We start from the raw sequence: 15,315 nt of genomic DNA on the forward strand, positions 1-15,315 counted from the left end.
TGATGAAAAATTTAACCATGGTTTGAATGGAACTTGACCTCAGCTCATATATGTCACATGCATCCTTAAGTATTGAAATTTCACTAGGTATAAACTAGAACTGCAATAGTTATTGATTGCATTTGTTGTGTTCTTTACAGATTGTTGCAGATGGAGTTGATCCCAAGCAACAAACATTTTTCTTGTGGTAAGTTATAAAGTTTTGGTCCAGTTAGGTATTAAATTTTTTTGCTATAAAATTTGCTCTAGTTGTTTAATAAGAATGCAATGACTTGGAAGGAACGAACTCATTTTTATGTGCAGCTCAAAGCCGCTGAGACGTAGAAAACCAAGGAACCTTATTCAGCATGCAAAGCATGTGCATCATCTGGAATTGGAAGCTAACTTGCCTGCAGCAGCTGGTGAGCTTGTACATGAGGCTGATTCCTGTTATATTTTCTTTTTGGTGGCTGCCAAACTATTCAATCATCCCTTTGAGAAAATAGGGAGCGGTTTATGAATTTTTTATGTATAATAATTCATATGCTCATGTTCTATCTACTGAAAATACATATTAAAACTATTGCTTTCTGCTATTTGTTGATGGGTTGCTGTTATGGACCTCTGTACTCATTTTGAGATGGTTATCTTGTGAACATAATGCAGTAGAAGTTTAGATTGGATAATCATCTTTTTACATATATTACAGTTATTTTTTCCTCATGTTTGTTTCAGATGCTCATTCGAGTAAAGGTGACAAGGCTCGTTTATCAAGTGGGAATGGACAGAATGCTAGCCTAGGTGCTATTGATTGTGCTGAATATGTTGCATCCAGTGCTAATGGCACTGGGGTTTCAATTGCTACTGCTCAATCATTTGTAGATCCTGAATGTGTTCAGTCACTATCTGGAGGCAATTTTACACCACATGCCATGCTGCAATTTGCAAAGACAAGAAAGTTGTCTGTTGAACGATCTGATCCTCGGAAGTATGTCATCACTGTCTTATTTTTCCTTAAAAAGAAAGTATATTACGTGGTATTTTGGAGAATATTGCATCTGATAGATGCATAGCTTTATTTTATGTCGGTACAGTTATGCGTGATGACGCTATTTTCATGTACTTAAAACATCACCTACTCAGACCATCTACCTTTAGCATTAGACTTTTTAGATTGTTAGTGGCTGCTTGTCCAGGATTTATAGGGTGTCAAAATGGCAAAGCAAATGGTTCTTGAGTGAGCCTGTGTATATTTGCTATTAAGAGTCTTGATGTCAGTGGATGCTGTGATTGGACAAATGGCATCCTAAGTTCCTAAACATCTCAAGAACTAGTGGATTTGGATGCTGTGATTGGGCAAATCTTTAATATGAATTTCTGTGTCAGATGAGTTTCATACATATTCTTTTGAAGCGTAAGCATAATATTTTTGTTTTGTTGTAAGATGGTTGTTCTGTTGCAAGTAGTTAATAATATACACCGGAAAATGTGTTTAATGATTTGTATTCTATACGTGTATAGTTAGCTATTTTAGGAAATTTTTTAACAGCCTATATTCCTAGAATTAGGCTGATTTGGTTAGTTTCCTATTCTGTTAGAATATCCCATAAATCAAGGGATCTGATATAACCTAGTTAATTTTCCTTCTCTGCTGCTAGGGTGAAGGGGAGCTTAGGCGCAATGGTAAGGTTGTCGCCCTGTGACTTGAGGTCACAGGTTTGAGGCGTGGAAACAGCCTCTTGCAAAAATGCAAGGTAAGGCTGCGTAGTATAGACCCATTGTGGTCCGCCCCTTCCCCGGACCCCACATATGTGGGAGCTTTGTGCACCGGGCTACCCTTTTTTTTTATTTTTTTGCTGCTAGGGTTTATGTATATAGCTAAAATTTTGTGTATTATTCAAAAGATGAAGAAAATTCTTCTACGAAGTGTTTCTCAGTTTGTGTCATGGTACCAGAGCCTAAAGCTCTTTTCTTGGATTAAAAACCTCTTCACACTGGCCTTCATTGCTGAGACCATACTGCTGCTTCTTTGTACCCTGTTTTACCTTGTTTTTTAGTTCAAAAACAGAGTATTTTTGCACTTTTTCTGTTCAGCCTTCACTGCTGAAATTTCTTAGAGCAGCCTTAATCGCCAAGAGATCGTTGTTCGTGAAGAATGTCGGAGGTTGCAGAGACGACCGCTACAGCACAATTGGAGGAGATTGTTGATCCCAACAACCCGGGGAATTGCAAAATATCCAGGCAGCATATAGGTTGAATGGAAAAACTACCTCAAATGGTCTCAACTTGTCCACGCCGTGCTGAAGGGAAAGGGAAAGATCAGCCATCTCATGGGTATGGGTCCGAAACCCAGAGATCCTCATTTTGAAGCATGGGATGAAGAAGATTCCATGATTATGGCATGGCTGTGGAATTCTATGATTCCTGAGATTAGTGACAGATGTATGTTCTTGGCTATTGCTAAGGATATTTGGGATGCGATGCAACAGACATACTCAAAAGCTAGAGATGCGGCTCAAGGATATGAGGTGAAGGCGAAGACGATTGCAGCAAAACAAGGGAGTAAATCTATTACTAAATATGCCAACCAATTGAAATCTTTGTGGCAAGAACTTGATCATTATAGAGTGATAAAAACCAAGTGGCTTGAAGATGCCGTTGTTCTAAAGGATTTCATCGAGCAAGATAGAGTCTATGATTTCCTTGTTGGACTTAATCCAGAATTTGATCAAGTGAGGATTCAAATTCTCGGCAAGCAGGAAGTTCTATGTCTTAATGAGGTGGTGGCAATGATCCAAGGCGAGGAAAGAAGAAGAGGTCTGATGCTTGAACGACGGAACATGGACAGCTCAACTATGGTGGCTAGTGGTGGCAATAATTCAGTCACAAATGTGGAACGAGCACCCATTTTTGAAAATGGGAGACCTAGTCAGCTAAAGGCCTAGAACCGTGATTACAAGGACAACTTATTGTAAGAAGGCATGCCATACTCGTGAACAGTGTTGGAAACTTCATGGAAAACCTCCAAGCCGAGTGGGGACAGAAAGAAGAGCAGCCAAGGAACAATGGTCAGGTTCATGTTGCTGCGGTACAGCAAAATGAAGCAGCACCACAGGAGTTAGGCCGTCTAAACCAAGAAGAGGTCGAGAGGGTGAGATCTCTTATTGGCAATCTTGAAAAACCTTCAGGTACTTGCTCATTGGCATATTCAGGTGAGTTTCCTACCTTTATTGGATTAAATGTCTCAGAGTGAAACCTTTGCCAACTCCTAGGTCATGGACTCGGGAGCTATTGACCATATGACCCATTCACCGAATGGTTTTTTCACATATTTGCCATGCCCAAGCAGTAGGAAAATAGCCACAGCTGATGGTTCCTTGACCACTGTAGAAGACGTAGGAGATGTCAAAATAGGCCCATCATTGATTTAAAAAAATGTTCTCCATGTTCCTAGACTATCCACAAACATTGTCTCTATTCAAAAACTTACTCATGATTTACATTGCAATGTCGTTTTTCATCATAGTTAATGTGTATTTCAGAAGGAGGATTCGGGGAGGATGATTGGACATGCTAGAGAACGGGATGGACTCTACTACCTTGAAGCACCGAGTCAGTCAAGCATTACCAAGGGCAAATTATCTCACTCTTTTGTTTCTGAGCATTTTTCGTCCAATAAAGAGAAAGTTTGGCTTCACCATTGCCGACTTGAACATCCGGCATTTGGAGTCATTAAAATTCTGTTTCCTTCTTTATTTAAAGGTTTAATTGTTGAGAATTTTCATTGTGAAGTGCGTGAACTTGCTAAACACAAACGTGTATCTTTTCTAGCTAGTAATAAAAGAAGTTCTATTCCTTTTTATCTCATTCACAGTGATATTTGGGTTCCTTCTAATATTCCTAATGTTTTTGGGGAATGATGGATTGTGTCATTCATTGATGATTGTACTCGTGTTAGTTGGCTTTTCTTGCTCAAACATAAATCCGATGTCAGTACTATTCTCCCAAAATTTTTTTCTATGGTAAAAAATCAATTTGGGGTCGATATAAAAAGGTTTAGATCATATAATGCTAGGGATTATTTCAATCAAGTCCTAACTCCATACTTTCAGGAGGAAGGGATAGTACACGAGTCATCTTGTGTCAATACCCCACAGCAAAAAGCAGAAAGGAAAAATGATCACCTTCTTGAGTCAACCCGAGCGTTCATGTTCCTGTAAAATGTGCCGAAATCCTTTTAGGGGGAAAGCAATTCTTACAATCGCTCATCTTATAAATCGTTTGCCTTCCAGAGTCTTGGGATTCAAACGTCCAAAGGAAATGCTCTCAACATTCTATCCTTACCTACACACTACAAATAATCTTGTCCCTAGGATATTCGGGTGCGCGTCATTTGTTAATATTCATAGTCAAAGTAGTTGATAGCTAGATTCGAGGGCGTTAAAATGTGTCTTTTTGGGTTATTCTTCAACCCAGAAGGGGTATAACTCTTATCATCCTCCATCTAAGAAGTTCTATGTCTCAGTAGATGTTACTTTCAATAAACAAGGGTCCTATTTCACCACTCCTTATCATTAGGGGAAGAGTTCAACAATGGAAGATAAGGATAGGTAGGATAGGGATGTTTTACATGATCTGCTGTCACTTCCCGTATCTAAACTAGGGTCTTGTTCCCCTATGCCAAATGCTGTGTCTGAGTCCGTGTATAAGCTTGTGCCAAATCTTGTGCCAAATCATATGTCCAAACCCATGCCCGAAATTCCCCAGAAAAAAAAAAAAAAACTGATTCTGCTCTTGAGAATGTGAGATTTGGCAAAGTGTTTTCAAAGAGGAAGATTGCTGTTAGAAAAGGAACTAGAGAGTGCACAAAACAACCTTTATATCCTCTCTCACATTTCTTGTCCTTCAAAAATTTTTCACCATCCCATAGATCCTTCCTTGTTAGCTTAAACACCATTGTCATCCCTACCACCTTATCTGAGGCTTTATCCAATGAGAAATGGAAGCAAGCTATGAATGTGGAGATGGAGGCGTTGGAAAAAAAACAAAACCTAAGAGTTGGTGAAATTGGCGGCAGGAAAGAAACCTGTGGGGTGTAAATGGGTTTACACTGTGAAGTATAGAGCAGATGGACCAATAGAGAGATACAAGGCAAGGTTAGTGGCCAAGGGTTATACTCAAACCTATGGAATTGACTACCTAGAGACTTTTGCTCCAGTTGTGAAGATGAACACTGTTAGAATCTTGTTGCCTCTAGCAGCTAATTATGGTTGGGACTTGCAGCAGTTTGATGTCAAGAATGCATTTTTGCATGGAGAGCTAGAGGAAGAAATTTATATGGAAGTCCCGCCAGGTTTGGAAGGTTTGCAAGAGTTATAATGGCCATGGGATATAAAGAGAGCCAAGGGGATTACACATTGTTCATTAAACACTCACCTTCATGGGAAGTCGCAACCCTCTTGGTATATGTTGATGATATAATAGTGACAGGGGATGATGATAAGGAGCGACAGATTTTGAGTCAGTGTTTGGCTAAGGAGTTTGAGATCAAGGCGTTAAGGAGGCTGAAATATTTTCTTGGGATCGAGGTGGCTTACTTTAGACAGAGCATTTTTATATCTTAGCAGAAGTATGTTACAGATCTCCTCAAAGAAACGGCAAGACGGTGTGCAAACCCGCACGTACTCCAATAGATCCTTAGACTTGGAAAGGCAGAGGAGGATGCTGCAGTAGATAGAGAAATGTACCAACGCTTGGTAGGAAGACTCATTTATCTGTCTAACACACGACCGGATAGAGCTTATGCAGTGAGTGTGATTAGTCAATTTATGCATAGCCCGAAGGAAGTCCATCTGAAGGCAGCCCACCGAGTGTTACAATACCTCAAAGGGACACCTGGAAATGGTATTCTGTTTAAAAGGAACGAAAGCTTAGTTTTTGAGGCATACACGGATGCTGATTATGCTGGGTTGATTGTTGATAGGAGGTCGACCTCTGGATATTGCACCTTTCTTGGCGGAAATATTGTGGCATGGAGGAGTAAGAAACAAAATGTGGTGGCTCGGTCTAGTGTGGAGGCAGAATTCCGAGCAATGGCTTAGGGTGTATGTGAACTACTTTGGTTGAAGATTATCTTAGAAGACATGAAGATTAAGTGGGATGGTTTGATGAGACTCTATTGTGATAATAAGTCCGCAATCAGCATAGCTCATAATCCGGTACAGCATGATCAAACAAAGCACACTGAAATTGATAGACACTTCATCAAAGAAAAGTTGGAGAGCGGATTGATTTGTACACCTTATGTGTCTGCACATGGCCAACTTGCTGATGTACTTACCAAGGGGTTAAGTAGTTCAGTGTTTCAGAGTGTTGTATATTTGTATCCTAGCTAGGAATGGAAAATACCTCTTCGCCAGCTTGAGGGGCAGTGTGGGAAAACATGTTTAATGACTTGTATTCTATACGTGTATAGTTAGCTATTTTAGGAAATTTTGTAAGAGCTTGTATTCCTAGAATTAGGCTGATTTGGTTAGTTTCCTATTCTGTTAGAATATCCCATAAATCATGGGAGCTGATATAACTTAGTTAATTTTCCTTTTCTGCTGCTAGGGTTATGTATATTGCTAACGTTTTGTGTATTATTCAAAAGATGAAGAAAATTCTTCCCCGAAGTGTTTCCCAGTGTGTCATACACATTAACAGTATAATTTTGGATAGAAGTGTGAGGAATAAGCTTTGTTGTAAGTATGGTTTTCTAGCCTCATTTGAGTACGTAATCATGCACAAATTTAGCATTACCCAAAAAAAAAATTTAATAATTTAATTAAGAAGAATATGAGTATGCTACTAGTTATTGCTGACTTCAATTTATATTTAGATTATGGTTTGATTCTCCTATTGAGAATATGGATTGCAGCATGGCCACTTTACCAACAGCATTTTCCTTCTTTTCTTATTTTTTTCCTTTCATGGTTATAAATCTCTGATAAGTTCTTGTATCTTTTTATTCAACTATGTTTTTGATGTTATCGAATTTTCTTTTTCAGTCGCGTACTCTTGCAGAAGCGACAGTTCTTCCACTCACACAGAGCTCAGGTGATAAATGACTCTCTGAATTGATTCCATTACCTCAGTTTTTTTGTTTAATCTTTATATGTGTTTTTTGATTCAGCATGCATTTGCACTGCATTTTTTCCCCTTGATAATTAGGTGCTTGTATTTTCATCTAGTTGTTTTTGCTGATAATTTTTTTTTTTTTTTATCTAGTTGTTTATTAATTAGAGAATGCAAAATGTTAATTTTTAAGGGAATATAATTGGATATTTTTGCATTATTTGTTATACGTTGTGAAAATGCTGAGAAACAAGTGGCAAGATGTGAGACTATTTCCTGCAAGGTCTGAGCTAATTGAAGTGAGGCAGCGTGATTTGTATCTAGTTGTTTCTTAGTAAAAGATGCAAAATGTTAATTTCTAATGGAATATAATTGGATAAGTTTGCATTATTTGTTATACGTTGTGACAATGCTTAGAAGTGAGAGGCGAGATGAGAGACCATTAATTCCTGCAGGGTCTGAGCTAATCGAAGTGAGGTAGTGAGAGGATCATAACATCGTAGACTCCGGCAAGTCATTTTTCTGATTGAGGGACACATTAAATTGTTAACTGAACTGGCTTCTCTAACTAGTCCATTTGAAATGAGAAACTGCCTAATCAATCAGTAATTGACGATGTGTTTTTGTAACTACTTTGGAGCCAAAAGGAAGATTTTTAACTTGGATAATTTGAAGGAGGGTTTTGTTTGTGTATCAGAGTTTGCAAGCAGGTTTACTTCTTTCTTGCTGTTAGACACAAGGGAAATTTGATGGTTGAACCTAATGAATCAGCTCTGGTCTAGGCTTTGACGTCAGGGGAACAACATTCGGAGCAACAACCCCAACAGAGTTGGCTAAAAAAAGGGGGAGAGGGGAGAGCCTTGGGGTATGCTCACTTCTGCTATTGACTCTTCGCTGGTAGATTAAAGTGGAGCTGTCTTGTTTATTGGCCGTTGATTAGCCAAGTCATGAATTTATATTCTATGTGCTTTTGGCCTTGTGAATTAGATGAGGGTTCAGGGGGAACTGTTTTTAAGAATGAAGGAGGTTTTTTTTGGTGTCAAATTGCTGTTTAATCAAGGGAGTCATTTATTGTGCCTGGAAAAGTAAATGGAGATTTTTTTTTTGAGATCAGAATTCCCAAAGGAAAGGAAGCAGTAAGATGGTGGAAGCTTTGGAATGCTTTGACAAAGGTTTCCACTGCTAAGGAAGTGGAGGTGAAGAGAAATGTGGAGGAAGGACCATTCTGTCGTGATTGTGGTTCAAGGAACATTGGCAGCTGTGGGGATCAGGAAAGGCATTGTGTTTTTCAGCAACTATCTTATGCTGACACTCTTCCTCAATTTCTGATGAAAAATTTCAGGGTTTCTGGGGAAGGTAAAATCAGTTAAGATGGCTGGGATAGCGTGGCAAGATTTCAGGGAGAAATCAGGGAGAAGGTCAGGTTTGAAGGGGGGAAATCGGTTACAGGGGAAGATATGGGGGGTTTAAATTTAAAGATATTTGGGTCTTCAAATAGTAGGCCTATGTGGAATGAGAATAAGTTCACTAATAAGAAGTTAAAGGGGAGGGGAGAGTCCATGCTGGATGTAATTAAAATTTGGGCTGTAAAAGGGCATGTTGGGGTTACGGTAACTGATGAAGCTTTGGCCCTTAAGGAACCTGAGAAAGTTAGTGAGGTTGGCATTAATGAAGCAAGTGGGTTGGGAATTTTGAAGGTTGTTGGTTCGGGCATTTTAAGTAACGAGGAGTCAGTAGTTTTTGAAGAAGTAGAGTCAGGAGATGCAGAACTGAACCATCAGCTGTTTCAGAATTCATAGATGGTGCAGTTACAGAATGAATAGATTCTCGATGAGAACAAGAAGATGACACATGATATGCAAGCTGCCAATTAGTCGGGTAAAGATTTGGATTGTAATATGATAGAGGTTCAGGATTCTCACAAAGTGGAGAGTCTGGAATTGGGAGAACTGGCGAGTTCTGTAATGTTAATAGCCAAGAGAGTTGAGAGCTGCTGATGATACCAGAGGTCATTCAGGTCTTCAATGCATACAAAGGACTGTAGCAAGTGATGCATTCTTTATCGTCTGATGTGAAAGCATCAGGCAATGAAGAGGTGGCCTTTGATTTTGGTGTTGGTAACGGTAATCAAGTGAGTGATGTATTCTTTAAGGATGATTTTTTCAGCCTATTAGTCTGATTACTGGTGTGTGTAAAGACTTTTTCTAATGTGCTCGGAGTAGGCCTATAGTGATGAGTAATTACTACTTCTCTGGCTCAAAGTGCTTTTGTCGGGGGTAGGCAGATTGTGGATGTTATTTGAGTGGCTAATGAGGCTGTGGAGGATATTGGAGAAATAATTGGAGGGTGGTTGTGTTTAAATTGGAGTTTGGCAAGGCTTATGATCAAGTCAATTGGAAGTTCCTCGGTGGGGTTTTGGAGAGGAAAGGTTTTGGGTTGGTTGGAGGATTTAAATGAGGGGTTGTCTGTGTAATGTTTCTTTCTTTATAATAATCAATGGAGATCCAAAAAACGTGGTTTATGGCGTTGAGGGGTGTTAGGCAAGGTGATCTGTTGTCCCACCTCTTTTTCGTTGTTGATTGTTTGATTAGAATGATAGATAGAGCAGTTGAGAAAGGTTTTGTGAGAGGGGTGGGTAGTGAGAAGGTCGTAGTTTCTCATTGTCAATTTGCCAATGATACTTTCCTCTTCTTTGAATACCATACGGAGTCTTTCTTTAATGTGCTTACCATTTTACAATTTTTTGAATGTGTTCCAGGCAAGGTCTTAAATTTTGATTTCGGATTTTGATTTCGGCTAAAGTTTTAAGGCTTCAAAAATAGCGAAATGATAGAACATACAGTCGCTTAAATTTTGATTTCGGTGTTAATTTTGACTCTATTTAAAAAATGATAGAATATGCAGTAAAACATGGAATTCTTTTATGAGACTTTAGAAATTATTAATAGACATAATAATGTAAGATTTATAACTAAAATATTTTGAATAAAATACATGAAGAATGGGTATGTGGTGCATAAGGTGCAATAATTGTAATATAATGATGATATTAAACATAATTAATATAAATGAAATTCATAAAGCATTTAATATTATTTATTATACAAATACAAACAATTTATGTAACGCCCCAACCTGGGTCTGCCAGGGAGCACTGCGTCTCTTCTCGTCTACCTGGACCAGACAACAGTGGGGCGGACCTTATCGGACTAATGACTGAACCCACAAACCAACACGTGTCCTTTTTAGTGTGTTTTTGTCCTCACTCACATACTTCCTGAGAAAACTTCCCAGGTGGTCACCCATCCCAAGATTGCTCAAAGTCAAGCACGCTTAACTATGGAGTTCTTATGGGAAGGCTCTCGAAAAGAAAGGTGCACCTTGTTAATATGGGTAGTAACATCTAATCTTTTAAGCTTTTCATCCATGGGTTATCACATTCTCCCTCACTTATAGAACGCAACGTCCTCGTTGCGAACCCACATTTCCAAACCCAGGCGATGTGAATCTCATCACACTTCCGGCTGGGTGTTGGCTCTGATGGGGTATCACAATTTAGACATAAATGTTCAAGTAAAAAAATGTACATATAATTTTAAAAGTTTGGAAGCTGCTTTCATATCTTTCTTGTAATAATATTTAGAATTCAATCATAAAAAAAGATAAATTAAGAGGAAAGTTTCAATGTGGGTATCTCAAATTTGAATTTCAAGGAAATTTCACTCTATAGCTAAAATTTCAACAATTTTGGCTAAAGTTTCAAGATTTCAATAAATTTTGTGTGATTGATGGGAACTTCAATACAGACTGTGTGAAACGGAAATTGACAGCCATTCCAATTTTGAAGTTGGTGGAAAGAAATTTTGATAATTTTATTGAAATTTAAATCCATGTTTTTCAGGTAAAATTTAACTGAGGGAAAAGTGGGATAGCAAGTATTAATTTGGGAAATGATAGATCCATGAAATTGGCTTCTTTAGTGGGTTTTGTTATTTCTAATTGGCCTTTGGCGTACTTAGAGGTTCCTTTGGGGTGGTAGTCCTAGATCTGTGGGTTTTTGGATTCTTAGTGGAGGAGGTGGCTAAGTTTGATGGTTGGACAGGTGCATTTTTCCCTTTATGTGACGGAACCTTATTATTCAATCTTGTCTGTCTAGTATACCTCGCTAATTTTTATCCATTTTTAAGTTCTTGTTGAGGTAAATAGGACTATAGAGTGAATTGTGAGATACTTTCTTTAGTTTGGGGCTGGGGAAAAGAAAGATCATTTGGTTAGTTGGGAGCTGGTTTGTAGGTTGAAGAAGAAAAGGGGGTTGGGTCGTGGATTTGGTTTCTAAAAGCATTGCGTTGATAGTAAATGGTTGTGGATATTTCCTTTAGAGGAGAACAAACTTTGGCATAAATTAATTAAAAGTAAATTTGGCTTACAAGAAATGGGTGGGATACTAATATCGGTTGTAGATCTTCTTTTGAGAGTCCTTGGAGATGTAGATCTTAGCTTTATCCATGTTCTATCTAATATCAAATTTTGGGTGGGCAGTGGGTTGCACATTTGTTTTTGGGAGGACCCTTGGCTTGGTGCAATGGTCTTAGCTCTACTCCAATGAGGTATTGTCCATTTTGCCCCATTGGCATCAAGGTTTTGTCTTGTAAAAGAGGCTTCACATAGTTAGATCCTAAACCATCCTTATAAACTCAAGATCTCCCTATGTGGGACTATGACATGCTCTCTCGCCCATTCCCTAACGCCCTTGTTAGAGTGGCCCACACCTCTGTGTTGGATCCACGCACATAATTGTACCTCCAAGGTGGCTCTAATATCAAATATAATGGTTTGGGCCCAACTCTCATGAGGTATTGTCTGCTTAGACACTCTGGCTTCACGATTTTTTCCTATAACAGGTGCCTTTCAATAGTTGGAGACCGAAGCATCCTTATGAACCCAATATCTCCCTGGTGCCCATTTGATTTGAGATTTTGACACTAGGGGATTCAGCTCTTCTTTTCATATCCTCGTATTGTCTTTCCTTGTATAGAATGGGGATGTTCCTTCCTTTTTTCTTTCTAGAGAATTTTTTGTTGGATTTTTATTTCTATAGATCTCTGAATGATAGAGGGGTTGAGGAGCTTGTATCTTTGTTGAGTTTGTTGGAGGGTTGATGTCCTTCCAATAGGGAGGATGTGAGGAAGTTGGTGCTGGATCTTCAAGAGAATTTTGTTGCAATTCTTTCTTTGAGTTTTTTGATCTGGATGAATATGTTCTGTTCATTCTATTGTATTGTTTGGAAGGCCAAAGTTCCCTCTAAAATTAAGGCTTTTATTCGATTGGTTGTTCTTATTAGAGTTATCACCAACAATGGGTTTAGAGTGGTAGGCCTTCAATGGCATTATCTGCTAATGTTTTTGTTCGTTGTTTTGACAGTACTGTATCTGCCCCTCAATTTATTTATTTATTTTTTTTACATTGTTCTCTTTGGTGGAGGGTTTGGAACAAACATTTTATTGGGAAGTGTTAATTTTTTTTTCCTGGAGTTGGTGCAGGATATGCTGGTCATTTCTTCTTTGGTGTTCAAAAGGAGCAAATACATGTTTGCCTTATGGAGATGATGGTTGTATGCTGTGTTGTGGTGATGGTGGTTGTACACTGTTGTTTAAAAAAGGTTTAGGTTCTATAGTTTAGAGATAGGCACATAGTAGAGCACTCAATATTTTCCAAATCAAACATAATGCAAAAACCTGAAATCTGTAAGCCTGAAACTAAAAAGTACCAAAAGCGTTCGTTTTGCACGACCACATAAGCATTATTGTTTTATGTGGTCGCTATTCAAGACTTAAGTATTTAAAACTATGCCTTAGGGTGTTTTAGGCACACCTTGTCTTTATGTTAACCTCAAGGCGAGCTTCTATTGTTCCTTTAAAACATTGGGTAAAACTATAGCAATGGGAAGGATTTTGTAAAAGAACTTATTTCAATCTTTCCAGTGGTTTTATGTGGAGGGTTCTACTATTTGGAATCTCCTCATTTGTGATGGTGAGTTTGAGTTCTAGTGCCTTGAAGACCAAAATATGTGGATTCAATATTCATGGGAAGCTTAAACATGCCCGTATAATTTTTAAATATTACTGGAGCAAAAAAAAGGAATTTTTTTAAAGAGTAAATGATGGGGACAGTCACTAAATTTTCCTTCCCTGGTAATTATAACATATTCTTCCACATCCCCAATGGTCAAATCAAAATGCAAGCTTTATTTCTTTTAACCCAAAACCCGAAAGAAAAAAAAAGAAAAAGAAGAAAAGAAAGGAAGCCGCCTTCATTAATCTTAGAACTGTGTTTTGTGGAATACTAACATACTCAATGTGCGGGGGAGTGTTAAGGCCTGATACATTGTTGGCCCACAACCTAACAGCTTAAGCTTTTAGGTAAAGTGGTAATCTAACAATACCATATTTTTTCAGATTCTCAATGGTCAATTTAAAGATGGCTCTACATGAAATTTTTTGTACAGTAACATGTAGTGTCTAAAATCTAAATTTTGTACGGTAACTTGCTGCAGGAAGCAAGTTTGCATCTGGGCTTTAAACTAACTATATATTGGGCGGACTGGGTCAGTTATCTGCTGCGTAGTCATGCTGTGACTTGGTCAATGGTCATATATATATATATATATTTTAATTCATTATGTTAATATTGTTTCCACATGGAGGGGGCATCAGTCCACCGGATGATCAAAATGCTCTCACTCCTGCAGGAAGTTTAAGTTTGTAGAGGATTTGTGGTGAAAGCAGGGGATTCCAGTAGAGGTGCTTACTTTCTTGAAGCTCTTTTTGGCTATTTATGTCCATTTCCCAAGGTGGTTACGAAGGTTGAGGAGTGGGGAAGTTCAAACTGCCCCCATGTACCACTTTTGGCTTCAGGGAGTTCTTAGAGTCATTCCTATCCGAGCCCATGTCTTTGTTCAGTTTGACTTCCCAATACATTCCATTTCCTCTTTTCGTTCAGTTTGTTGTCAATATTATAGGAAACTTGCTCTGAAAAGAACTCTACTGACTAACCAATTTTTATCATTTCACATATATTACACTCATTTATCTATTTAAAGGTCAAAAAACAGTTTCCTTTTGCTGAAAATCCATGATGGTTAATAATTTATTATTTATTGTCTTCAATCCTTATAAATTCTACAAAAAGTATGCACTAAACAGTTTCTCTAAAATCTTTATCCTAACAGCAGTCATGTTAGACCTTTAGTAAATTCAATGATTAAAAAAATAATAATAATTTCATTCCATTCTCACCTCATTCCTTTTGGTGGACCAACAAAATGTTAATGTTATGTATTACAATCTACTAATGCTGTGTTTAGGAGCATGGATTTTGGATGTTGGATTTGGATTTGGGTAGATTTGGATAAATTTCAATACAATTTTATACTATGTCTTAGCCAAATCCAAGACCTCTCCAAACATAGGGTAAATGTATTTTGATGCACTAAATATGTTTTACAACACTCTATTTGATGTAATACCCTAAACTACATTATAATGTGAAATTCAAGAGGTTAAACTTATCAAATATCTCACTAATCTTTTTGGGTTGGGGAGTGTTTTTAATTTTTCCCCACCATCCCCGCTTTGTTTCAAAATTCTTTCTGTTCTTTGAATTCTCATTGGTTCTGTTCATTTTTAGTTTTAACATGATACCAGTGCAACTAAAGTGATACAGCGAATAGCATATTGTGCTATGCCGGTGATATGAGTTGAATTTTAAAATTTAAAACCTACTGAGATCCTTAAGTTAACTCCTCTAGAACCAAGCTTGTGAATCAGGTGTGCTTGAGTTGAGCAAGGTGAGCTTGACCTTCTTCAAGCTTTTCTTGTTTAATAAACGAGTCTCAAAGTTAAGCTTCCGAATTGGGTGTATGTATGTGTGTGTTCTTTTTTGCAGTCTTCATGAATGAATTCAAGTGATCTTTACTAGGCCAAGCCATCAAATTGTAAACAAACGGCTTGGCTTATTTAGAGTCCTAGCCTCTAGGAAGGCACAATGATTTATGGTTATCAGGTAAAAATGCAAAGTGACTTGTCTTCTCTGGGAAAAAAAAAGAGCAAAGAAACTTGTATTTTATGGAAAAATAGGATCTATTCTCGCTGATGTTACTGTCTTTGATGGTTGGAGTGTTTGGTGCAACTTGGTGGAGCATCTGTTTGTCACTTGATGAGA

At 38.0% G+C, this 15,315-nt stretch overlaps 1 protein-coding gene across 5 annotated transcripts in view; it reads left to right on the forward strand.

Moving 5' to 3' along the window:
• The window catches only part of LOC131159724 (polycomb group protein EMBRYONIC FLOWER 2), a 152,894-nt gene that overhangs the window by 94,044 nt on the left and 43,535 nt on the right, over window positions 1-15,315 (forward strand). For all 5 annotated transcript variants that reach the window (XR_009137858.1, XM_058114861.1, XM_058114862.1 and 2 more), the window contains exons 15-18: window positions 141-187; window positions 304-401; window positions 715-967; window positions 7,029-7,077. Coding sequence is in view for 4 of the 5 variants with exons in the window: in XM_058114861.1 (XP_057970844.1) it covers window positions 141-187; window positions 304-401; window positions 715-967; window positions 7,029-7,077 (447 nt within the window). In the remaining variant the exon portion in view is untranslated. The remainder of the gene's footprint in view (window positions 1-140; window positions 188-303; window positions 402-714; window positions 968-7,028; window positions 7,078-15,315) is intronic.

The sequence above is a fragment of the Malania oleifera genome, chromosome 7 (genome assembly GCF_029873635.1).
Source record: "Malania oleifera isolate guangnan ecotype guangnan chromosome 7, ASM2987363v1, whole genome shotgun sequence".
Taxonomy (NCBI): Eukaryota; Viridiplantae; Streptophyta; class Magnoliopsida; order Santalales; family Ximeniaceae; genus Malania; species Malania oleifera.